This window comes from Artemia sp. Qi Xiang Cuo, chromosome 10 (genome assembly GCF_049724085.1).
Source record: "Artemia sp. Qi Xiang Cuo chromosome 10, ASM4972408v1, whole genome shotgun sequence".
NCBI lineage: Eukaryota > Metazoa > Arthropoda > Branchiopoda > Anostraca > Artemiidae > Artemia > Artemia sp. Qi Xiang Cuo.
The window spans coordinates 21994193-22021485 of NC_142803.1; the positions used below are offsets into that span (position 1 = coordinate 21994193).

The 27293-nt window shown below is 39.0% G+C and overlaps 1 protein-coding gene across 1 annotated transcript; it reads right to left on the bottom strand.

Annotated features, from left to right (window-relative positions):
• Positions 1-3611: 3611 nt before the first annotated feature.
• On the bottom strand, positions 3612-27293 carry LOC148947578 (uncharacterized). Its single transcript, XM_089095314.1, has 2 exons — positions 27220-27293; positions 3612-5853 (listed from the first exon to the last, which is right to left on the bottom strand). Exon 2 carries the CDS (start codon positions 5851-5853, stop codon positions 3646-3648), a length of 2208 nt encoding a protein of 735 aa, XP_088951440.1. The 5' UTR covers positions 27220-27293; the 3' UTR covers positions 3612-3645.

Here is a 27293-nt window from a genome sequence, read left to right on the forward strand (position 1 = left end):
AATTGTTTCTCTTAGGTACAGCAAGAATATCCACCTAGTTGGATAATAATGTAGCTTAGTGTTCAATCAATCCAACTCCCGAGATACTTAATTCATTGACCTGTTCAATTACTTTATCTTTGCATTTCAGTGTCAGCAGAGAGTTAGATGTAAGCATGCTCTTTGTCTTACTAACATTCACTGTAAGCCCCACATTTTCGGCCTTTACATCTACGGCATCTAGTAGCAGCTGCAGTCGCTGTTTCGCTTCTTTGATAAGAACAACGTCTTCAGTGAAGTCCAGGTCAGAAATCTGTCGGCTGCAAAACTTCACTCCAGAGTATGAAGACTGCCTTAGAATGTCATCCATAACAATAACAAATAGGAATGGGGTGGGGACAGATCCCTGTTTCACACCACAGATCATCTTGAAGAAACTCGTATCCCCATTTTCTGTGGGCACACAACATTCATTATCTTCATAGAGTGCGATTATCATTTTGACTAGTTTTTCAGGTAATCCTTAATAGTTCAAGATCTTCCATAAAATCGTTCAATCAATAGAATCGAACACCTTTTCAAAATCAATGAAGCATGTATATTTATTTTTGTCCATTCCCTGAACTCTTCAACCAGCAGTCTAAGAGTGAAAATAAGATCAGAGCAAGACCTACCAGGTCGAAAGTTGATCCCCATCCAGTTGTCACATATAGCGCATCGTCCTTCTTGAAGAATTTAACCAGTTTGCGCCTGGTCCAATATTTTGGGCTTCCGTTACTCCAAACGACCTCTAGGAGAGAAGTCCAAACAGTTATGCAGGCTCGAAGGTGCGTCTTCAGCATCTCTGTCGTGATCCTATCGACTCCAGACGCACGTCAATTTTTCAAAATTTTCATAGCTCTCACTTCTTTGGTGCGCGGGGGGGGGGGGGGTCAGCACTGAAGTCAATTAGTAAGGAAGGTCAGATCGACTATGGTCCATGAGAGACTAAATGATTTAGCGTTAATAAGTAATGAACGCGAAGAATTAGATGCAATCAATTGGGACGAAATTATTAACAATTTCGTAGAACCTTCAGTGAGAAAATTCTGATTTAAATGAATGGAAAATCTTGTTAAAATTTGGCCTGAAAATTTTGGGAGACAGGGCCTCCCCAGTCAACCAAGATTTTGTCCCGGGCGCAAGAGAGGCCAGAGCCGCCCCTGTGTGCACATGATAATCAATTTATAGGAAAACGGCCCTCAAAAATCTAAACAACAGTTCTAAGAAATTAGGGTACTAAATTAGAAGGACAATTCCTTTTATATTTGGTGTCAAACCAAACCACCATGATCAGGTGATTTGACAGGTGTCAAATCAAAACCACCAAGAATGATCAGAACTAAAGACATGGCAATCAAGGCCGTACCCAGAGGGTGTGTTAGGGGGTTCTGAACCCCTTCCCCCACCCCGAAATGTTTGTCTGACTCGTAAAAACATAACAAAGAGGGATATAAACAAATTTTGGATGCGTTTTTTGAGGTTTTTTGTGTACCCCCCCCCCCAAAAAAAGGGTAAAACCCCTTCCAAAAAAATCCTGGGTATGGCTCCAAACAAAAATTGTTTGAACTGGGTCATTTCTGGGTTCATTTTTGAAATTACCCTACACATCGCAATTAGAGTTTAAATGTTCCGATCCTTCAATTTTATCAAAATAAAAGTGGATCATATAGGCTTTGAGTCCAAAAATTGAACGGGCCAATTGGAATGTTATGTTGATATCCGTTTGATATCTCCGGTCATTCCCACCGGTCACTTCTTTTATCAGTTTCGATGTTTCTTTCATATTTCCTTTACTATTTGAAAACTTAAATAATATTTGGACATATCTTTACGACGTAACTTGTTCACTAAATATTACGTTAATTTGCTCACTTTTTGAACAATTCGTACAAATCATCCCCTTTATCCTCTAGATATCTTTGATATCTATTCAAAAATGAGCAAGATTGTCCTTTTCAGTCGTCCACGGCTGGGAGGAAGTCATAAAGAAAGATTTAAGGACAATTAAAACTTCCTGGGAGGATGTTTGAGAAGAGGGAGGCTTTGAATAGATTGGAATGGAGGAGGACCGTGCGTAGCTGTGTTGACCTCAGGCGGCTTGGTGCTGCGGTGAGTTGTTAGTAGCAGTAGTTTAATCAATGGCGCGGTGTTTGATTTTGCAATAAATATCATATAATATACTTACCTACACAAAGGTGGAAGAAATAGGTGGACATTTCCCAAGAGCAATATTTTTTCTAACAGATGTTACCCTACAATGCAAAATCATTTCCGCACTTCGGGCTCCTCTTACAAGCTTCGTGAGGGGTCATGTTTTTGAGGGCGATTTTCATCTTAGAAGCATCCTTATGTATCAGTTAAGCTTTAGAATAAAGGCTAGGAGCAGTTGCGGCGGGAGCTTCCCTCGTAATAATGTTACACCAAAATGAGACATTAAGAACGAACAAGAATTAAACAAATAAAAACAAGTTTTTGAGATGAAAATAAAGAATGGTGTTAAAATTCGAAACTAGCCTGCAAGAAGGTGTAAAGATGGAGGCTTCAAACAGATTGGGATGGAGGATGAACGTACGTAGCTGTGTTGAAATCAGGCGGTTTGGTGCTACGGCGAGTTGCTAGTAGTAGTGGGAGTATATGAGTGTCCCCACTCTTTATGCTGGAGTTTGATTTTTTTCCACCAATAAATTCAACGTCGAATGCTCCAATAGACGGGGAATGGGATAAAAGTTTTTTTTATAATACCTCGAGAATGGAAAGCTATTGGTATGAAAAGGAATGGAAAGTATAGAAAGGATATCGAAAGGAATGTATTGTTTACTCTTGAACAATTAAACTTTTGGTTAAGTGTTTTGAAAAGCAAGCAGCAAATAAAACACCTACAGAAACTAACTGGCTATACGTCTCTGCACTCTAAAATACTATCAGCAAAGCACTAGTTAAAGTTTAGCGTGAAGAGAGGTGTTGAGGGGGTGACAGCCCTCCTCAAATACAGTACAATTTTGGTTCGTTCAAGTTTAATACTGCTCTTTCTTTTCATTCAAGAAACCCATTTTTTTAAGTTTATACTCCACAAAAATAGACTGAGCAGAAAATAATTTTAGGGGTGTTAGGCAGATTGACCCCCCCCCCCAAAAAAAGCGTTTGTCCGACTCGTAAAAACGTAACAAGAATGATTCATTTTTGAAAACAATTCCAGAGTGGTTCCTTTGAACCAGTCTGAAGTTCCATCGGTCCAGTGAGTCCTTAGTTCCATACTTTATATGCGAGTATTCCTTTAGACTAACCAGAGGTGAAAGTTTTGGAGCCCACGCTGAAATTCCTAGAAAACACGGAAATTCTGGACCCAAAACTTACAATTCTTCAAGAATGGGTACCTCGATACCCTAAATTTTGGTCTGACTGCTTATAACCTACATACAAAGAGGGGAGGGGATATGTATTTTTTTTTACAAAAACAAGGTAAATGGTAGCATGAAAATGGTTTTTTCAATTTTTCTCTCCCTTTTTTTGGGAAAAATAATACAATCCTCTCCCGAGGTTCGACATGTGTATGCCCATACCTATAATATAATTTTCGATTAAAACATTTGAGACCAAGTCTGTTTAATTCAAATATATATAAAATCAGTTCGACTTGGCCACTCCTGTTGTATCCCTCTTTTGATACATTCTTCTCTGCTTTTTAGACAGCGTTTTCAATTTCAACGTATTCTTAATCACTTGGACAGTCTCCCCTCTTCTATCATTGATCTCCTTCCGTTGGCTATTTAACTGCTGTCTTTTCCTCAACTCTTCAATTTTAAGTCGCTTTTCTTCCTTTTTCCTATCTTCCAAAAGCTTTATCCTTATTCTCTCGATTTTATTCTTTTCATATTGTTCTCTTGACGACTTTAATCCCTTGTCTTTGCAATTGTTTTTAAACCTTTCTTTTGGTTCACGCCAAAATCGCCCAGAAACGTTTTTCCCACGCGGAACTATAGGTGGCGCAACAGAACGTATACATTTACCAGTACTACTACCAAGTTTTGATACAGGTTTATAAGCTACTTTGCACGCCATTACTTGATTCTCAATATTGTGAAGATTCTCCTTCTCTTTTCCTTCAAAATTTAATTTGTCACTTTCTTCAACACTACGAGTACAGACAGCCAAATTTTCTTCTTTTTCTTCCATATATGCATCCTCGACAACTTTTGGGTTATTACAAAAACGTATTTCTGGTTTACCAGTTGTTGTGATTATATGTTTTTCAACTAATAATTCTACCGAAGAAGGAATTTCCGGAATCGCTTCATTGTTTGTTTTATTTTGATCCTTTTCTCTTGTCTTTTCAGTTTCTGGAGTTTCATCTGGTTTGTTTTTATCACTTTCTTCCATAATTTCAAGTCTTTTCGTGTTAGCTGTATTCAACTCTTCACTTTTTACATGTTGTGCTTCATTTTCTGTCTCTTTCTCTTCAAGATTTAATCTTTCATTTTCATCAGCACGAAGAGAAAAGCCAGTCAAACTTGCTTCTTTTTCTTCCATATGTGAATCCTCAGTGACTTTTCGATCATCACCAAAAGCCTTTTCTGGTTTATTAATTGTTGTGATTGCATCTTCTTCTACTACTGACTTGAAGTAAGCTATAATTTCTGGATTAGCAACCTCTTTAATTTGACTTTTTTCTCTTGTCTTTTCAATTTCAAGACTTCCATCTGGTTTGTTTTTATAATCTTCTTCCGCCATTTCAAATCCATCAGTGCTAGGAGTATTAAACTCTTCGCCTTTTACACGCTGTACTTCATTTTCTGTCCCTTTCTCTTCTAGATTTAGTCTTTCATTTTCATCAACACTCAAAGAAAAGCCAGTCAAATTTGCTTCTTGTTCTTCCATACGTGTATCCTCAGCAACGTTTTGATCATCACAAAAACCAATTTCTGGTTTATCAGTTGTTGTGATTATATGTTTTTCAACCACTAATCCGACAGACGATACAATTTCTGGAATAGCTTCAGCAACGTTTTTAAGCCAACTTTTATTTTTTGTCTTTTCAATTTCTGAACTTTCATCTGCTTTACCTTTATGGATTTCTTCTACCATTGCAAATCCTTTTGAGTTAGTAGTATTCAATTCCTTCCCTTTACCAGACTGTGATTTATCACCTATTATTCTTTCTGTCTCATTTTTGGAAGATTCATTGCTGCTTGCACTCTCGATTAACTCATTCTCAGAAACCTCTTTAATTGTCTCCTGAACAATAGCAACGGGTCGAATCTCTTCTGACAAGACTTCAAGATCAGGCTCTGCTGAAACTTTTAAAGAACTTCCTCTTAATCGAGGTGTTTCTATTCCACTTACACAACTATCCAAGCCTAAATCACCACTAACTATTCTACGACTGGATCTTCTAGTCACAGGTGTTACTAACTTTCCTGAACATGACTCATCCAGTGATTGGGTTGAAGTAGTTCTCCGGCGCTTACTTGGAGTATCATTGCTTAACACCGACTTGCTTCGCACTGCTTCCTTTGCAGGAACTTGTTTTGGTTCATTTTCAGTTTTTCCATCAACCTTACTTCGAGTTATTCTTTTCTCGGTTTTTTGGATCCCATCTGCTGAAGAGCTATGACCTGATTCCATGTCACTATCATTTCCGTTTCTAGATGCTCTTCCTCTTGTGATCTTACTTTGTGATGAACCACTCTCTGATCCTGAAACCTCAACTTTATTTGGAGCTTCTGTTACATTTTGACTACCTCGCAGTCTTGTGGAACGACGTATGGGTATTTCTGTACTAAGGTCATCAGCAATTGACACTTCAGAATCATTTTTCCTACGTTTTACTACCATCTGCAAAGATAAATGTTGTTTTGATAATAATAAAAAAAAAAATCACCCTTCAAAAAAAAAACAAAAAAAAAACACGCTTCAAAAAATTTCAACTGGGGCAAGAGTTTCTCAAGGCCAGTCAGGAACAGTCAGAAAATATTTTCAAGGATTAAGCAACTTTTAAATGGAATTGGAGTTTTTCATGGACTGTCAGGAAATATTGTTAAGAATTAAGCAGCTTTTCAATGAGATAGGGATTTCTCAAGGACAGTCAGGAAACATTGTTAAGAACTAATCACCTTTAAATGGGACTGGATTTTCTTAAGGATAAAATGAAAGACAGTCAGCAATTCGTGAAAAGAAGCACAACTTACTTGCCACTGCATGTGGGGGTTAAGGATAATAGGATAGAACATTTTTGGTTTTTTGTGAGTCAGAGCCTAGAATAGTTAAGGGTCATACTTTAAATTTAGAAGGGGATGACAGGCTTCTTGATATTTTGAGGTCTTCAACTAAGACTACAATTTTCGCCATTATTGACATTCTTGATTTATTGCCAAAAGTTTGGATTAGTATAAATATTTGGACACATCAAAACAAATGAACTACAATAAAAATAAACTATGAAAAAAAAATAATAAAAAAACCCCATAATTCTGCACAATTATGGTCCCTTTAGGTAGTTTTCTACTAAAAGAAACCTATAAAAATAAAAGGAAAGAAATAATAGAAAGGTAACAGAAGAAATAATAAGATACTAGAATAAACGATAATAGAAATATAATAAAATAATAGAAAGAAATACAATGAAAAAAATGGATTTCCATAAAGAAATCCCTTAAAACAAATAATACAAATTACAGCAGACAAAAAAGGCGTTTAGATATAAGGCGTAAAAAGGCATTACACTTCTTATGTACAAGCACTTTTTCATTCAAAAGACATTGTGTTATCCTTAATTTCACTTTATCTAAAATACACACATTTTAAATCCAATTTTCTTCTTTGTTAATCTAAAAATAAGCAAAAAAAGAGTTTGAAAAAATAGGGTTTGAATTGAAGTCAAGACCTCAACAGAATTTTTGGCTGAATACCATTGAAAAATACACCATAAGTTCCACAACAGACCGAAATTTTAATTACGACCGAAATTTTATGGGGAGCTAAAAATTCAAAGATTATAAGAGGAGAGTAGATGGTCAGACAACATGTGTACTATTATCTGATTAGAAAGCCACTGATAGAAATCACTATTATCTGATAGAAAGCCAAATTTACTCTACAATTCTCTGATTTTTCGGTAAGGTCCCACCAGATGCGAGTCTTCTGAAGCAGTATGAGAAAATTTCAGTCCTATCCCTAGATGTGTGCAAATATAAAATTAATTTTTTTTTAAGTATTATAAGACTGAAATGTTATCAATTAAAGATAAATTTAACAACCGATCAATAGAAATTAGAAAAAGTGCTTTAAGTATTACTAAACTATGACTTCTGTTTTTTAAACTAAAAATACAAATAGTTTTCCCATAGCTTAAACTTGTTGCTTAGTAAGCGGCATCACTAGTCAAAATAATGGAGGGGGGGTGGGTGGAATTAGTGACTGATATGGGTGACATTGCACCAAGACAACTTCTTTTTCTTACCAACGGAGACCAATCTTCTTCTACATTCTTCCATCACTCCGTTTACCCAATAAAAAAAGAGCCAGTAAAATAGCAAAACTTTGCACCATTATTTACCAACTAGCTGAAAACAAACTAGCTGAAGAGTCTCCTTCCTTTGTTAGAGATTAATTAAAATAACTTTTTCTACAAAATAAGTTTTTCAAAGAAAAGTAAAGAACTCCATTAAATAAAAAATGAGCAAAAATAAAATCAAATAATCTACCAAGCGTGAAACTACCACAAATCAGCATTGATAAATAAATGAAACCCAAAACGAACAGAAATTACAATAAATAACCAAATGAAACTCAAAACGAGCAGAAATTAACATAAGTTGGGCTCAAAAGCCCTATGCCTTCCCAAGGCCAGAACATAATTTGCACTTTACGGAAAAAAATATAAATGTTTTTATTATAATTTTAATAAATCAAATAATATTAACATTTTGATTACTAGATATCCGTATATGTATATTAAACTGACAATGTACATTCATTTGAATTTTTTTCAGTAGCCCCGAAAGTTTGAACATAATACCCTCAGTCGTTCTTGGGATACTACTGAGATGCCTAATTGGGCTTTTGACTATTAAAAAGGGCACTAGGCCTTTCGATTTCCAATCGAATGAGCCCCTTTTGAGTTTCTACGACAACGCTTTCTATAAACACCTTATATGCCCCAGGGCATAAATTACAACCCTTACCCTAAGGGCTCTGAGGGTGGTTGTCATCCTCTAAGACCTAATTGCCAGAACTTTCAACTACGTTAAACAAAATGGCTATCTCAAAATGTTGATTGGATGTGTCTGGGGAAATGGTGGGCGTGAGAGAGGCGTTAGTCGCTCGGCATTCCCTTTCAACTATTAAAAAAGGCACTAGCCGTTTCAATTTCCAATCAAATGAGTCCTTTTGAAGTTTCTAGGACAACGCTTTCAAAAAAACCTTATATGCCCCCACGGCACAACTCAAAACACTTGCCCTGAGGGCTGGGGAGGGGGGGGGGGTTCATCCTCAAAGACCTAATTTCTAAAACTTTCTACTACGTTGAACAAAATTGCTATCTGAAAATTGATTGGATGTGTTTGGGGGAATGGTGGGTGTGAGAGGGGGGTTAGTTACCCTCCAATCAATTTCGACTATTAAAAAGGGCAGCAGCCCTCTGAATGTTCAATTGAATGAGCCCCTTTGGCACTTTTTACGACGGCTCTATCTATAACTGTCTTATATTTCTCCAAGGCATAACTTACCACCTTTGCCCTGGGGGCTCTGGGGGGTTTGTCATCCTCAAATACATAATTTACAGAACTTTCAACAACGTTGAACAAAATTGCTACCTCTAAGATTTTATTGAATGTGTTTAGGGAAACCCTTACCCTATGGGTTGTTAGGGTAGTTGTCATCCTCTAAGACCTAATTTCCAGAATTTCAACTACGTTAAACAAAACGGCTATTTCAAAATTTTGATTGGATGTGTTTGGGGAGACGGTGGTCGTGAGAGGGGCGTTAGTCGCTGTCCAATCCCTTTCAACTTTAAAAAAAGGCACTAGCAGTTTCAATTTCCAATCAAATGAGCTCTTTTGAAGTTTCTACGGCAACACTTTCAATAAAAACCTTATATGCCCCCAGGGCATAACTTAAAACCCTTGCCCTGAGGGCTAGGAGAAGGGGGGGTCATCCTCAAAGACCTAATTTCCAGAGCTTTCTACTACGTTGAACAAAATGGCTATATGAAAATTTTGATTGGATGTGTTTGAGGGAATGGTGGGCGTGAGAGAGGGTTTAGTTACCCTCCATTCACTTTCGACTATTAAAAAGGAAAGTAGCCCTCTCAATGTCCAATTGAATGAGCCCCTTTTGAAGTTTATACGACAACGATTTCTATACAAACCTTATATGCCCTCAGGGCACAACTTACAACCCTTGTCCTGAGGGCTGGGGGGGTCATCCTCAAAGACCGAATTTCCAGAACTTTCAACTACGTTGAACAAAATGGCTATCTTAAAATTTTGATTGGATGTGTTTGGGGGAATGGTGGGCGTGAGAGGGGGTTAGTTACCCTTCAATCACTTTTGACTATTAAAAAGGGCAGTAGCCCCCTCAATGTCCAATTGAACGAGCTGCTTTTGAAGTTTTTACAACAACTCTATCTATAAAAACCCTATATGCCCCCAGGGCATAATTACAACCTTTACCTTGGGAGCTCTGGGGGTTTGTCATCCTTAAATACATAATTTTCAGAACTTTCAACTACGTTGAACAAAATCTCTAAACTTTGATTGAATGTTTTCGGGGAAATGGTGGGCGTGAGAGGGCGGTAACAACTTTCTATATAAACCTTATATGCCCCCAGGGTATAACTTACAACCCTTGCACTGAGGGCTCTGATGGGGTTATCATCCTAAAAGACTTAATTTCCAGAACTTTCAACTACGTTGAACAAAATGTATATATCATCAAAATTTTGATTGGATGTGTCTGGGAAAACAGTGGGCGTGAGAGGGGGGTCAGTTGCCCTTCAATCACTTTCGACTGTTAAAAAGGGCACTAGCTCTTTCAATTTCCAATCGAATGAGGCCTTTTTGAAGTTTCTACAACATCGCTTTCTATAAAAACCTTATATTTCCCCAGGGCATAACTGACAACCCTTGCCCTGAGGGCTGTGGGGGGGGGGGTCATCCTCAAAGACCTATTTTCCAAAAATTTCAACTACGTTGAACAAAATGGCTATCTAAAAATTTTGATTGGAAGTGTTTGGGGAAAAAGCGGGCGTGAGAGGCGGGTTAGTTGCCCTAACATCGCTTTTAACTACTAAAACGGGCACTAATTCTTTGAATTTCCAATCGAATGAACGCTCTTTGAAGTGTCTATGACAAAGCTGTGAATAGGAACTTTATGTACTATCCGCTCCTAACTTATAACCCTTGCCCTGAAGACTGTAAGGGGAGTGTCCTGCTCAAAGGTTTAATTTCCTGAACTTTAAACTGCGTGGAACAGAATGGCTATCTCAAGATTTTATTTGGATGTGTTTGGGGAAATGGTGGGCGCGGAAGGGGTGTTGGTTACCTTCCAATTACTTTCAACTATTAAAAAAGGGCACTATCCATTTAAATTTTCAATCGAATGATCCCTTTTTGAGGCTTCTGTGAAAACACATTCTATAAGAACCTTATATGACCCCCGGGCATAACTTACAACCCTTGACCTGAGGGCTGTGGGAGGAGTGTCCTCCTCAAAAACATAATTTTTATCTGGAAATCAACTATGCTGAACAAAATAGCCATCTCAAAATTTTGATTCGATGTGTTCCGGGAAATGGTGGGCGTGGAAGATGTGTTAGTTACCTTCCAATCACTTTCGACTATTAAAAAGGGGCAAAAGCCACTCCAATGTCCAATTGAAGGAGCTCTTTTCGAAGTTTCTACGACAACTTCTTGGATACGAAGTGCCCTGGTCTAAAGGAACAGAAAATAAATAATACATTGTGCCAACATCGTTCTTATATGCCACCAGGGCATAACTTAAAACCCTTGCCCTGATGGCTGTGGGGGAGTGTCCTCCTCAAAAACATATTTTCTATCCGGAAATCAGCTACGCTGAGCAAAATGGCTGTCTCAAAATTTTGATTGGATGTGTTTGGGGAAATGGTGGGCGTGGAAGGGGTGTTAGTTGCCTTCCAATCACTTTCAACTATTAAAAAGGGCACAAGACACTCCAATTTCCAATCTAATGAGCCTTTTTTGAAATTTCTACGAAAATTTCTTTGATACGAAAGCCCTGGGTTGGACCATTCCTTTGTACAGAAAACAGGGGCAACAAACGAAAAGTGAGCTAAAGCACCTTACATTCCAACTTTGGGCTTGGGTTGGAGCATTCCTTTGTATAGAAGACAAAAGAATTGGGGCAACAAATGGAAACTGAGCTAAAGCACCTTACATTCCAACTTTAGGCTTGGGTTGGAGCATTCCTTTACAGAAAACAGGGGCAACAAATGAAAAGTGAGCTAAAGCATCTTACATTCCAACTATGGTCTTGGGTTGGAGCATTCCTTTGTATTGAAGACAAAAGAATTGGGGCAACAAATGAAAATTGAGCTAAAGCACCTTATATTCCAACTTTGGGCTTGGATTGGACCGTCCCTTTGTACAGAGGACAGGGGCAACAAATGAAAAGTGAGCTAAAGCACCTTACATTCCAACTTTGGGCTTGGTTTGGACCATTCCTTTGTATTGAAGACAAAAGAATTGGGGCAACAAATGGAAACTGAGCTAAGGCACCATACATTCCAACGTTGGGAATGGTTTGGACCATTCCTTTGTATATATGACAAATGACTTGGGGCAACAAATGAAAAGGGAGCTAAAGTATCTTACATTCCAACTTTAGTCTTGGGTTGGAGCATTCCTTTACAGAAAACAGGGGCAACAAATGAAAAGTGAGCTAAAGCACCTTACATTCCAACGTTGGGCGTGGGTTGGACAATTCCTTTGTATAGAAGACACATCCCCTGTACAAAGGGATGGTCCAACCCAAGACCAAAGTTGGAATGTAAGATGCTTTAACTCACTTTTCGTTTGTTGCCCCAAGTCTTCTGTACAAAGGAATAGTCACTTTTCATTTGTTGCCCCTGTCTTCTGTACAAAGGAATGGTCCAACCCATGCCCAAAGTTTGAATGTAAGGTGCATTAGCTCAGTTTCCATTTGTTGCCCCAATTCTTTTGTGTTCTATACACAGGAATGGTCCAACCCAAGCCCAAAGTTGGAATGTAAGGTGCTTTAGCCCACTTTTCATCCCCTGTACAAAGGAATGGTCCAACCCAAGCCCAACATTGGACTGTTAGGTGCTTTAGCCCCACTTTTCATGTTTCACCAAGTCATTTGTCTTATGTACAAAGGAATGGTCCAACCCAAGCCCAAAGTTGGAATGTAAGGTGCTTTAGCTAACTTCTCTTTTGTTGGCCCAATTCTTTTGTCTTCTATACAAAGGAATGGTCCAACCCAAGCCCAACATTGGAATGTTAGGTGCTTTAGCCCCACTTTTCATGTTTCCCCAAGTCATTTGTCTTATGTACAAAGGAATGGTCCAACCCAAGCCCATAGTTGGAATGTAAGGTGCTTTAGCTCACTTTTCGTTTGTTGCCCCTGTCTTCTGTACACAGGAATAGTCACTTTTCATTTGTTGCCGCTGTTTTTTTTACAATGGAATGGTCCAACCCTTGCCCAATCTTGGAATGTTAGGTGCTTTAGCTCAGTTTCCATTTGTTGCCCCAATTCTTTTTTCTTCAATACAAAGGAATGCTCCAACCCAAGCCCAACATTGGAATATAAGGTGCTTTAGCCCCACTTTTCATGTTTCCCCCAGTCATTTGTCTTCTGTACAAAGGACTGGTCCAACCCAAGCCCATAGTTGGAATTAAGGTGCTTTAGCTCACTTTTCATTTATTACCCCTGTCATATGTACAAAGGAATAGTCACTTTTCATTTATTGCCCCTGTCTTTTGTACAATGGAATGCTCCAACCCAAGCCCAAAGTTGGAATGTAAGATGCTTTAGCTCAATTTTCGTTTGTTGCCCCTGTCTTCTGTACAAAGGAATAGTCACTTTTCATTTGTTGCCCCTGTCTTCTGTACAAAGGAACGGTCCAATCCATGCCCAAAGTTGGAATATAAGGTGCTTTAGCTCAATTTCCATTTCTTGCCCCAATTCATTTGTCTTCTATACAAAGGAATGCTCCAACTCAAGCCTGAAGTTGGAATCTAAGGCGCTTTAGCTCACTTTTCATTTGTTGCCCCAATTCATTTGCCTCCTGTACAAAGGGATGGTCCAACCCAATCCCAAAGTTGGAATGTAAGGTGCTTTAGCTCAATTTTCATTTGTTGCCCCAAGTCATATGTCTTATATACAAAGGAATTGTCCAACCCAAGCCCAACATTGGAATGTTAGGTGCTTTAGCCCCACTTTTCATGTTTCACCAAGTCATTTGTCTTATGTACAAAGGAATGGTCTAACCCAAGCCCAAAGTTGGAATGTAAGGTGCTTTAGCTCACTTTTCATTTGTAGTCCCAATTCTTTTGTCTTCTATACAAAGGAATGGTCCAACCCAAGCCCAACGTTGGAATGTTAGGTGCTTTAGCCCCACTTTTCATGTCTCCCCAAGTCATTTGTCTAATGTACAAAGGGATGCTCCAACCCAAGCCCAAAGTTGGAATATAAGGTGCTTTAGCTCAATTTTCATTTCATACCCCAAGTCATTTGTCTTCTGTACAAAGGAATGCTCCAACTCAAGCCCGAAGTTGGAATCTAAGGTGCTTTAGCCCACTTTTTATCCCCTGTACAAAGGTATGGTCCAACCCAAGCCCAAAGTTGGAATGTAAGGTGCTTTAGCTCAATTTTCATTTGTTGCCCCAAGTCATCGGTACAAAGGAATAGTCACTTTTCATTTGTTGCCCAGCCTTCTATACAAAGTAATTGTCCAACCCAAGCCCAACATTTGAATGTTAGGTGCTTTAGCCCCACTTTTTATGTTTCACCAAGTCATTTGTCTTATGTACAAAGGAATGGTCCAACCCAAGCCCAAACTTGGAATGTAAGGTGCTTTAGCTCACTTTTCATTTATTGCCCCTGTCTTCTGTACAAAGGAATGGTTCAAACCAAGCCCAAGAATGTAAGGTGCATTAGCTCAGTTTTCATTTGTTGCCCCAACTCTTTTGTCTTCTATACAAAGGAATGCTCCAACCCAAGACTATAGTTGGAATATAAGATGCTTTAGCTCAATTTTCGTTTGTTGCCCCTGTTTTCTGTACAAAGGAATAGTCACTTTTCATTTGCTGACTCTGTCTTCTGTACAAAGGGACGGTCCAACCCAAGCACAAAGTTGGAATATAAGGTGCTTTAGCTCAATTTTCATTTCATACCCCAAGTCATGTGTCTTCTGTACAAAGGAATGCTCCAACTCAAGCCCGAAGTTGGAATCTAAGGTGCTTTAGCTCACTTTTCGTTTGCTGCCCCAATTCATTTGCCTCCTGTACAAAGGGATGGTCCAACCCAAGCCCAAAGTTGGAATGTAAGGTGCTTTAGCTCACTTTTCATTTGTTGCCCCTGTTTTCTGTAAAGGAATTGTCCAACCCAAGACCAACATTGGAATGTTAGGTGCTTTAGCCCCACTTTTCATGTTGTCACCAAGTCATTTGTCTTCTGTACAAAGGAATGGTCCAACCCAAGCCCAAACTTGGAATGTAAGGTGCTTTAGCTCACTTTTCATTTGTTGTCCCAATTCTTTTGTCTTATATACAAAGAAATGGTCCAACCCAAGCCCAACGGTGGAATGTTAGGTGCTTTAGCCCCACTTTTCATGTCTCCCCAAGTCATTTGTCTAATGTACAAAGGAATGGTCCAACCCAAGCCCAAACTTGGAATGTAAGGTGCTTTAGCTCACTTTTCATTTGTTGCCCCTGTTTTCTGTACAAAGGAATGCTCCAACCCAAGCCCAAAGTTGAAATATTAGGTTCTTTAAGCTCAATTTCCATTTGTTGCCCCAAGTCATTTGTCTTCTATACAAACAAATGGTCCAACCCAAGCCCAACGCTGGAATGTAAGGTGGTTTAGCCTCACTTTTCATGTGTTCCCCAAGTCATTTGTATTATGTGCAAAGGAATGGTCCAACCCAAGCCCAAAGCTTGGATTGTAAGGTGCTTTAGCTAACTTTTCATTTGTTGCCCCAATTCTTTTGTCTTCTGTACAAAGGGATGGTCCAACCCAAGCCCAAAGTTGGAATGTAAGGTGCTTTAACTCACTTTTCATTTGCTGCCCCAAGTCATTTGTCTTCTATACAAAGGAATGGTCCAACCCAAGCCCAACGTTGGAATGTTAGGTGCTTTAGCACCACTTTTCATTTTTCCCCAAGACATTTGTTTTATGTACAAAGGAATGGTCCAACCCAAGCCCAAAATTTGTATGTAAGGTGGTTTATCTAAATTCTCATTTGTTTCCCCCAGTCATTTGTCTTCTATACAAAGGAATTGTCCAACCCAAGCCCAAAGTTTGAATGTAAGGTGCTTTAGCTTACTTTTGATTTATTGCCCCTATTTTCTGTACAAAGGAATAGTCACTTTTCATTTGTTGCCTCTGTCTTCTGTACAAAGGAATGGTCCAACCCTAGCCCAAAGTTGGAATGTAAGGTTCATTAGTTGAGTTTCCATTTGTTGCCCCAATTCATTTGCCTTCAGTACAAAAGGATGGTCCAACCCACGCCCACAGTTGGATTGTAAGGTGCTTTAGCTCACTTTTCATTTGTTTCCCCTGTTTACTGTCAAGTATTGCTCCAACACAAGACAACAGTTTGAATGTTAGATGCTTTAGCTCACTTTTCATTTGTTGCCCCTGTCTTCTGTACAAAGGAATGGTCCAACTCATGCCCAAAGTTGGAATGTAAGGTGCATTAGCTCAGTTTCCATTTGTTGCCCCAATTCTTTTGTCTTCAATACAAAGGAATGGTCCAACCCAAGCCCAAAGTTGGAATGTAAGGTGCTTTAGCTCACTTTTCATTTGTTGCCCCAAGTCATTTGTCTTATATACAAAGAAATGGTCCAACCCAAGCCCAATGTTGCAATGTTAGGTGCTTTAGCGCCACTTTTCATGTTTCCCCAAGTAAATTGTCTTATGTACAAAGGAATGGTCAAACCCAAGCCCAAACTTGGAATGTAAGGTGCTTTAGCTCACTTTTCATTTGTTGCCCCTGTTTTCTGTACAAAGGAATGCTCCAATCCAAGCCCAAAGTTGAAATGTTAGGTGCTTTAGCTCATTTTTCATTTGTTGCCCAAATTCTTTTGTCTTCTATACAAAGGAATGGCCCAACCCTAGCCCAATGGTGTACTTTAAGGTGTTTTAGCTCACTTTTAATTTTTATACCCTATTATTGTGTATTCTATAGAATGTACCGGTCCAACCCAACACCAAGTTTGGACTTTAATTTTATTTATCGCAACTGGACTTATTTAACCAATTCATTTTTATTATTTACATAGTTATGGTCCAACCCAAGCCCAAAGATGGAATTTAAGGTGCTTTAGCTCACTTTTCTTTTTTTGGCCCAATTCATTTGTCTTCTCTACAAACAAACTTGGAATGTAAGGTGCTTTAGCTCACTTTTCATTTGTTACCCCAATTCTTTTGTCTTCTCTACAAAGGGATGGCCCAACCCTAGCCCACAGTTGGAATGTAAGGTGCTTTAGCTCAATTTTCATTTGTTGCCCCAAGTCATTTGTCTTCTATACAAACAAACTTGGAATGTAAGGTGCTTTAGCTCACTTTTCATTTGTTACCCCAATTCTTTTGTCTTCTCTACAAAGGGATGGTCTAACCCCAGGCCAAAGCTGGAATGTAAGGTGCTTTAGCTCACTTTTCATTTGTTGCCCCAAGTCATATGTCTTCTATACAAAGGAATGGTCCAACCCAAGCCCAACGTTGGAATGTTAGGTGCTTTAGCCCCACTTTTCATGTTTCCCCAAGTCATTTGTCTTATGTACAAAGGAATGGTCCAACCCAAGCCCAACGTTGGAATGTAAGGTGCTTTAGCTAACTTCTCATTTGTTGCCCCCAGTCATTTGTCTTCTATACAAAGGAATTGTCCAACCCAAGTACAAAGTAGGAATTTAAGGTGCTTTAGCTCACATCTCATTTGTTGCCCCAAGTCATTTGTCTTCTATACAAAGGAATGGTCCAACCCAAGCCCAAAGTTGGAATGTAAGGTGTTTTATCTCACTTTTCATTTGTATACCCTATTCTTTTGTCTTCTATAGAAAGGAACGGTCCAACCCAACCCCAACGTTGGAATTTTAGGTGCTTTAGCCCCACTTTTCATATTTCACCAAGTCATTTATATTATTTACAAAGGGATGGTCCAACCCAAGCCCAAAGTTGGAATTTCTGGTGCATTAGCTAAATTCTCATTTGTTGCCCCCATTCATCTGTCTTCTCTACAATCAAACTTGGAATGTATGGTGCTTTAGCTCAATTTTCATTTGTTGCCCCAAGTCATCTGTCTTCTCTACAAAGGGATGGTCCAACCCTAGCCCAAAGTTGGAATGTAAGGTGCTTTAGCTCACTTTTCATTTGTTGCCCCAATTCATTTGTCTTCTATACAAAGGGATGGTCCAACCCAAGCCCAAAGTTGGAATGTTAGGTGCTTTAGCCCCACTTTTGATGTTTCCCCAAGTCATTTATTTATGTACAAAGGAATGGTCCAACCCCAGCCCAAAATTGGAATGTAAGGTGCTTTAGCTCACTTTTCTTTTGTTGGCCCAAGTCATTTGTCTTATATACAAAGGAATGGGCCAACCCAAGTCCAACGTTGTAATGTAAGGTGCTTTAGCTCACATCTCATTTGTTGCCCCCAGTCATTTGTCTTCTATACAAAGGAATTGTCCAACCCAAGCCCAAAGTTGGAATTTAAGGTGTTTTAGCTCACTTTTCATTTGTATACCCTATTCTTTTGTCTTCTATACAATGGAATGGTCCAACCCTAGCCCAATGTTGGAATGTTAGGTGCTTTAGCCCCACTTTTCATGTTTCCCCAAGTCATTTGTCTTATTTACAAAGGAATGGTCCAACCCAAGCCCATAGTTGGAATTAAGGTGCTTTAGCTCACTTTTCATTTATTACCCCTGTACTATGAACACGGGAATAGTCACTTTTCATTTATTGCCGCTGTTTTTTTTACAATGGAATGGTCCAACCCTAGCCCAATGTTGGAATGTTAGGTGCATTAGCTAAGTTTTCATTTGTTGCCCCAATTCTTTTGTCTTCTATACAAAGGAATGGTCCAAACCAAGCCCATAGTTGGAATGTAAGGTGCTTTAGCTCACTTTTCATTTGTTGCCCCTGTTTTCTGTACAAAGGAATGCTCCAACCCAAGCCTATAGTTGGAATGTAAGGTGCTTTAGCTCAATTTTCATTTGTTGCCCCTGTTTTCTGTACAAAGGAACAGTCACTTTTCATTTGCTGCCTCTGTCTTCTGTACAAAGGGACGGTCCAATCCAAGCCCAAAGTTGGAATATAAGGTGCTTTAGCTCAATTTTCATTTGATACCCCAAGTCATATGTCTTCTGTACAAAGGAATGCTCCAACTCAAGCCTGAAGTTGGAATCTAAGGCGCTTTAGCTCACTTTTCATTTGTTGCCCCAATTCATTTGCCTCCTGTACAAAGGGATGGTCCAACCCAATCCCAATGTTGGAATGTAAGGTGCTTTAGCTCAATTTTCATTTGTTGCCCCAAGTCATCTGTCTTCTATACAAAGGAATTGTCCAACCCAAGCCCAACATTGGAATGTTAGGTGCTTTAGCCCCACTTTTCATGTTTCACCAAGTCATTTGTCTTATGTACAAAGGAATGGTCCAACCCAAGCCCAAACTTGGAATGTAAGGTGCTTTAGCTCACTTTTCATTTGTTGCCCCAATTCTTTTGTCTTATATACAAAGAAATGGTCCAACCCAAGCCCAACGTTGGAATGTTAGGTGCTTTAGCCCCACTTTTCATGTCTCCCCAAGTCATTTGTCTAATGTACAATGGAATGCTCCAACCCAAGCCCAAACTTGGAATGTAAGGTGCTTTAGCTCACTTTTCATTTGTTGCCCCTGTTTTCTGTACAAAGGAATGCTCCAACCCAAGCCCAAAGTTGAAATATTAGGTTCTTAAACTCAATTTCCATTTGTTGCCCCAAGTCATTTGTCTTCTATACAAACAAATGGTCCAACCCAAGCCCAACGCTGGAATGTAAGGTGGTTTAGCCCCACTTTTCATTTGTTGCCCCAATTCTTTTGTCTTCTGTACAAAGGGAGGGTCCAACCCACACCCAAAGTTGGAATGTAAGGTGCTTTAACTCACTTTTCATTTGTTGCCCCAAGTCATTTGTCTTCTATACAATGGAATGGTCCAACCCTAGCCCAATGTTGGAATTTTAGGTGCTTTAGCCCCACTTTTCATGTTTCCCTAAGTCATTTGTTTTATGTACAAAGGAATGGTCCAACCCAAGCCCAAAATTGGAATGTAAGGTGCTTTAGCTAACTTTTCATTTGATGCCCCAAGTCATTTGTCTTCTATACAAAGGAATTGTCCAACCCAAGCCCAAAGTTTGAATTTAAGGTGCTTTAGCTCACTTTTCATTTTTTACCCCTATTTTCTGTACACAGGAATAGTCACTTGTAATTTTTTGCCTCAGTGTTCTGTACAAAGGAATGGTCCAAACCTTTCCCAAAGGTGGAATGTAATTTTCTTTAGTTCACTCTACATTTTTTGCCCCAAGTATATTGTATTCTATAAAATGGAATTGTCCAACCCAAGCCCAAAGTTGGACTGTAAGGTGATTATGCTCACTTTTAATTTGTTGCCCCTGTTTTCTTTACACAGGAATGCTCCTATCCAATCCCAAACTTGGAATGTAAGGTTCTTTAGCTCACTTTTCATTTGTTGCCCCTGTCTTCTGTACAAAGTAATGGTCCAAACCATGAATACCGTTTAAAGTTAAGAAGCTATAGCTGAGTCTCTTTTTGTTGCCCCAATACATTTGTCTTCAATACACAAGAATGGTCCAACCCAAGCCCATAGATGGACTGTTGTGTGCTTTAGCTAAATTTACTTTTGTTGGCACAAGTAATTTTTCATCTGTAAAAACGAATGGTCCAACCAAAGCCCTACGTAGCAATGTTATGTGCTTTAGAGCCACTTTTCATGTTTCCCCAAGTAATTTGTCTTATGTACAAAGGAATGGTCAAACCCAAGCCCAAACTTGGAATGTAAGGTGCTTTAGCTCACTTTTCATTTGTTGCCCCTGTTTTCTGTACAAAGGAATGCTCCAAACCAAGCCCGAATTTGGAATGTAAGGTGCTTTAGATCAATTTTCATTTGTGCCCCAAGTCATTTGTCTTATATACAAACAAACTTTGAATGTTAGGTGCTTTAGATCACTTTTCATTTGTTACCCCAATTCTTCTGTCTTATCTACAAAGGTATGGTCCAACCCCAGGTCAAAGCTGGAATGTAAGGTGCTCTAGATCACTTTTCATTTGTTGCCCCAAGTCATATGACTTCTATACAAAGGTATGGCCCAACCCTAGCCCAAAGTTGGAATGGAAGGTGCTTTAGCACCACTGTTGATGTTTCCCCAGTAATTTATTTATGTACCAAGGAATGGTCCAACCCAAGCCCAAACTTGGACTGTAAGGTGCTTTAGCTAACTTTTCATTTGTTGCCCCAAGTCATTTGTCTTCTATACAAAGGAATGGTCCAACACAAGCACAAAGTTGAAATGTAAGGTGCTTTAGCTAACTTCTCATTTGTTGCCCCAAGTCATTTGTCTTCTATACAAAGGAATGGCCCAACCCTAGCCCAATGGTGGAATTTAAAGTGTTTTAGCTCACTTTTCATTTGTATACCCTATTCTTTTGTCTTCTATACAACGGACCGGTCCAACCCTAGCCCAATGTTGGAATGTTAGGTGCTTTAGCCCCACTTTTCATGTTTCCCCAAGTCATTTGTCTTATGTACATAGGAATGGTCCAACCCAAGCCCAAAGTTGGAATGTAAGGTGCTTTAGCTCACTTTTCTTTTGTTGGCCCAAGTCATTTGTCTTATATACAAAGGAATGGTCAAACCCAAACCCAACGTTTGAATGTTAGGTGCTTTAGCTAACTTCTCATTTGTTGCCCCCAGTCATTTGTCTTCTATACAAAGGAATTGTCCAACCCAAGACCAAAGTTGGAATTTAAGATGCTTTAGCTCACTTTTCGTTTGTTGCCCCTGTCTTCTGTACAAAGGAATAGTCACTTTTCATTTGTTGCCCCTGTCTTCTGTACAAAGGAATGGTCCAACCCAAGCCCAAAGTTGGAATGTAAGGTGCATTAGATGACTTTTCATTTGTTGCCCCAATTCTTTTGTCTTATATACAAAGGAATGGTCCAACCCAAGCCCAAAGTTGGAATGTAAGGTGCTTTAGCTCACTTTTCTTTTGTTGCCGCTGTGTTCTTTACAAAGGAATGCTCCCACCCAATCCCAAAGTTGGAATCTAAGGTGCATTAGCTCACTTTTCATTTGTTGCCCCTGTTTTCTGTACAAAGGAATGCTCCAACCCAAGCCCAAAGTTGAAATATTAGGTTCTTTAACTCAATTTCCATTTGTTGCCCCAAGTCATTTGTCTTCTATACAAACAAATGGTCCAACCCAAGCCCAACGCTGGAATGTAAGGTGGTTTAGCCCCACTTTTCATGTTTCCCCAAGTCATTTGTATTATGTGCAAAGGAATGGTCCAACCCAAGCCCAAACTTGGATTGTAAGGTGCTTTAGCTAACTTTTCATTTGTTGCCCCAATTCTTTTGTCTTCTGTACAAAGGGATGGTCCAACCCAAGCCCAAAGTTGGAATGTAAGGTGCTTTAACTCACTTTTCATTTGCTGCCCCAAGTCATATGTCTTCTATACAAAGGAATGGTCTAACCCAAGCCCAATGTTGGAATTTTAGGTGCTTTAGCCCCACTTTTCATGTTTCCCCAAGACATTTGTTTTATGTACAAAGGAATGGTCCAACCCAAGCCCAAAATTGGAATCTAAGGTGCTTTAGCTAACTTTTCATTTGATGCCCCAACTCTTTTGTCTTCAATACAAAGGAATTCTCCAACCCAAGACCATAGTTGGAATTTAAGATGCTTTAGCTCACTTTTCGTTTATTGCCCCTATCTTCTGTACAAAGGAATAGTCACTTTTCATTTGTTGCCCCTGTCTTCTGTACAAAGGAATGGTCCAACCCATGCCCAAAGTTGGAATGTAAGGTGCATTAGTTCAATCTCCATTTGTTGCCCCAATTCTTTTGTCTTCTATACAAAGGAATGGACCAACCCAAGCCCAAAGTTGGAATGTAAGGTGCTTTAGCTCACTTTTCATTTGTTGCCCCTTTTTTCTGTACAAAGGAATGCTCCAACCCAAGCCCACACTTGGAATCTAAGGTGCTATAGCTCACTTTTCATTTGTTGCCCCTGTTGTCTGTACAAAGTAATGCTCCAACACAAGACCAAAGTTGGACTGTAAGATGCTTTAGCTCACTTTTCATTTGTTGCCCCTGTCTTCTGTACAAAGGAATAGTCACTAGTCATTTGTTGCCCCTGTCTTCTGTACAAAGGGATAGTCCACCCCAAGCCCACAGGTTTAATGTAAGGTGCAATAGCTCAGTGTCCTTTTGTTGCCCCAAGTCTATTTTCTTCTCTACACAAGAATGGTCCAACCCAAGCCCAAAGATGGACTGTTAGGTGCTTTAGCTCAATTTTCATTTGTTGCCACAAGTCATTTTTCTTCTATAAAAAGAAATGATCCAACCCAAGCCCAATGTTGCAATGTGAGGTGCTTTAGCGCCACTTTTCATGTTTCCCCAAGTAAATTGTCTTATGTACACAGGAATGGTCAAACCCAAGCCCAAACTTGGAATGTAAGGTGCTTTAGCTCACTTTTCATTTGTTGCCCCTGTTTTCTTTACAAAGGAATGGTCCAACCCAAGCACAACGTTGGAATGTAAGGTGCTTTAGCTCACTTTTCATTTGTTGCCCCCAGTCATATGTCTTATATACAAAGGAATTGCCCAACCCTAGCCCAATGTTGGAATGTAAGGTGTTTTAGCTCACTTTTCATTTGTTTACCCTATTCTTTTGTCTTCTATACAAAGGAATGGTCCAACCCTAGCCCAATGTGGGAATGTTAGGTGCTTTAGCCCCACTTTTCATGTTTCCCCAAGTCATTTGTCTTATGTACAAAGGAATGGTCCAACCCGCACCCAAAGTTGGAATGTAAGGTGCTTTAGCTCACTTTTCATTTGTTGCCCCAAGTCATATGTCTTCTATACAAAGGAATGGTCCAACCCAAGCCCAATGTTGGAATTTTAGGTGCTTTAGCCCCACTTTTCATGTTTCCCTAAGTCATTTGTATTATGTACAAAGGAATGGTCCAACCCAAGCCCAAAATTGGAATGTAAGGTGCTTTAGCTAACTTTTCATTTGTTGCCCCAATTCTTTTGTCTTCTATACAAAGGAATGGTCCAACCCAAGCCCAAAGTTGGAATGTAAGGTGCTTTAGCTCACTTTTCATTTGTTGCCCCTTTTTTCTGTACAATGGAATAGTCACGTTTAATTTTTTGCCCCAGTATTCTGTACACAGGAATGGTCCAACCCAAGCCCAAAGTTGGAATGTAAGGTGCATTAGTTCACTATTCATTTGTTGCCCCAATTCTTTTGTATTATATACAAAGGAATGGTCCAACCCAAGCCCAAAGTTGGAATGTAAGGTGCTTATGCTCACTTTTCATTTGTTGCCCCTGTTTTCTGTACAATGAAATGCTCCAACCCAAGCCCAAAGTTGGAATCTAAGGTGCTTTAGCTCACTTTTCATTTGTTGCCCCTGTTTTCTGTTCAAAGGAATGCTCCAACCCAAGACCAAAGTTGGAATGTAAGATGCTTTAGCTCACTTTTCGTTTGTTGCCCCTGTCTTCTGTACAAAGGAATAGTCACTTTTCATTTGTTGCCCCTGTCTTCTGTACAAAGGAATAGTCCAACCCAAGCCCAAAGTTGGAATGTAAGGTGCATTAGCTCAGTTTCCATTTGTTGCCCCAATACTTTTGTCTTAAGTACAAAGGAATGGTCCAACCCAAGCCCAAAGTTGGAATGTAAGGTGCTTTAGCTCACTTTTCTTTTGTTGGCCCAAGTCATTTGTCTTCTATACAAAGGAATGGTCCAACCCAAGCCCAAAGTTGGAATGTTAGGTGCTTTAGCCCCACTTTTCATGTTTCCCCAAGTAAATTGTCTTATGTACAAAGGAATGGTCAAACCCAAGCCCAAACTTGGAATGTAAGGTGCTTTAGCTCACTTTTCATTTGTTGCCCCTGTTTTCTGTACAAAGGAATGCTCCAATCCAAGCCCGAAGTTGGACTGTAAGGTGCTTTAGCTCACTTTTCATTTGTGCCCCAAGTCATTTGTCTTCTATACAAACAAACTTGGAATGTAAGGTGCTTTAGCTCACTTTTCATTTGTTACCCCAATTCTTTTGTCTTCTCTACAAAGGGATGGTCCAACCCCAGCTCAAAGTTGGAATGTAAGGTGCTCTAGCTCACTTTTCATTTGTTGCCCCAAGTCATATGACTTCTCTACAAAGGGATGGTCCAACCCCAGCCCAAAGTTGGAATGTTAGGTGCTTTAGCCCCACTTTTGATGTTTCCCCAGTAATTTATTTATGTACAAAGGAATGGTCCACCCCAAGCACAAAATTGGACTGTAAGGTGCTTTAGCTAACTTTTCATTTGTTGCCCCAAGTCATTTGTCTTCTATACAAAGGAATGGTCCAACCCAAGCCCAACGTTGGAATGTAAGGTGCTTTAGCTAACTTCTCATTTGTTGCCCCCAGTCATTTGTCTTCTATACAAAGGAATTGTCCAACCCAAGCCCAAAGTTGGAATTTAAGGTGTTTTAGCTCACTTTTCATTTGTATACCCAATTCTTTTGTCTTCTATAGAAAGGAACGGTCCAACCCAACCCCAACGTTGGAATTTTAGGTGCTTTATCCCAACTTTTCATGTTTCCCCAAGTCATTTATATTATGTACAAAGGAATGGTCCAACCCAAGCCCAAAGTTGGAATGTAAGGTGCTTTAGCTCACTTTTCATTTGTTGCCCCAAGTCATTTGTCTTCTATACAAAGGAATGGTCCAACCCAAGCCCAACGTTGGAATGTTAGGTGCTTTAGCCCTACTTTTCATGTTTCCCCAAGTCATTTGTCTTATGTACAAAGGAATGGTCCAACCCAAGCCCAAAGTTGGAAAGTCTCTAGCCTCCTTGTATTTTAAGAAAGAAATTTATGTTCTAAAAGATGTACCACTTTCTGAATATAATAATTGCTCTACTTGGAAATTCTATTTTAAGCCCATGAACAAACCTCAAAGATTATACCTTTTTCTCTTATTTTTAGCTAGGCTATATAAAATAGTTATTATTTACTTCATTATATGCAGAATAATTGTAGTTAATACATTTCAACTACAACTCTACTATACTTTACCCCCCCTCCACATTTGGGATATCACCAGATGTAATTTGACAGTGTACATACATACAAATCTTTAAATTAGCCAACCAGTATTATAAGCATAGGAGCCCAGCTGGACATAAGGAAACATGTTAAGAAAATAATTCTTACTCCATAATATGCAGAAAAGTCATTGTGAACACATTTTGCAGAGGAAGAACCTTTGTCTTCACTTCTTTCCTTGTTTTTCTAAGAAATTCATGAGTTTCTTAGAACCTATATATTTACAGAGTATAATCCCCCCATCCCCCTAATGTGAAAATATATACCCAGAATTGCATCTTGAATCAAAATATAACATTCATTTGCATCATAAACTAACTTTACACCCAGATTAGCCATATGATTGAGGTCCCTCTTATTTATGTTCAAACATATAGCCCAAATTATATATTACCTATGTATATTCTGATCCTTGATTTTGTTACCATCAACTCAATTTATGGGTAAACTGGTTTAAATAAGAGGGACACTAACAGAGGTATAAAAGCAGCATCTAAAATAAGAGAAACATATAATCCTTGAGGCCCTGTAAAGGGTTTAAAATTGAATTTCCAAGTAAAGCAATTAGTATATTCAGAAAGAACATAAAAAAGGCCTTGATTGGTATGTTCACCTTATTCCTAGGTAAATAATCTATACTGCTCTATATTTTCTTCATCATATTCCATAATTAAGCAACATTATTCTCAGGCCTGCAAAGGACCAATCATGCCCTGCTAACTTTTGCCTGATCAGACAGTAATCTCTACAAAGATATTAGGAAATTAATTAATTTCAGGGTACTGGCTAAAGGAACATTGGGTATTTGCCTAAATAGCTAGCTGGAGATAAGAAAACATGTTAAGAAAACAATTCTTATTTCATAATATGTAGAATGAGCATAATTTACACATTTTGCATGCAGTTCTGCTGTACTTTATCCCAAACCCCCCTGATGTGCAAATATATAGTCCAAATTATATATTTCTTATCTATTCTCTGAATGTGTCTTAGTTGTTTCAACCATGTTAGGCCTACCTGTAAATCAAATCACCTGTGACAAAACAAAAACTGGAAAAACAAGTCACAGGTGGAACATTGCATTGAAAAATATATAATTTGGGCTATATATTTGCATATTACAGGGAGTTAGGGTAAAGTATAGCAGAGCTGCATGCAAAATGTGTAAATTATGCTAATTCTGCATAAGTAGGCTAATTGTAACAATTGGTTTCTTAAAATGTTTCTTTATCTTGAGATAGCTATCTAGGCAATTAGTGAGCATTGTATAACAGCCTGATTGCTTGCATTCAGGGCATTAGGCTAGTGGGATTATGTTCAAGAGAGCATCATGCTCACCTATTACTACACAGTCCAGCAATGATAGGGGCTGGGTATCCATGGTGCCTAGTTGGTAGCAGCAGTAATTGTCGTTATGGAAGATCAATGAACAAGAAACTGGCTCAACATGTTTTTTCTCTTAGCCTAGGCTATATCTCATTTCTGTTACAATAGATTTGACCATATTTCTGCAAGGAAAGAATGCTCCAACAGACTAGAACTGGTATGCATTAACATTATTCACAATTAATCTGATTCTCTTTAATCAGATAAGCTTTTAACGTTAGAAAGTTATACACCTTTTAAAACCTGAAGAGCAAGGTCCAAGAAATTGCTTTTTATCTGTTTCTTCACATAACAGGGTTGCCAAAAC

Bases quoted from the DNA above. Each gene is read 5' to 3' on its own strand.
- LOC148947578 (XM_089095314.1), bottom strand. From the start codon at position 5,853: ATGGTAGTAAAACGTAGGAAAAATGATTCTGAAGTGTCAATTGCTGAT.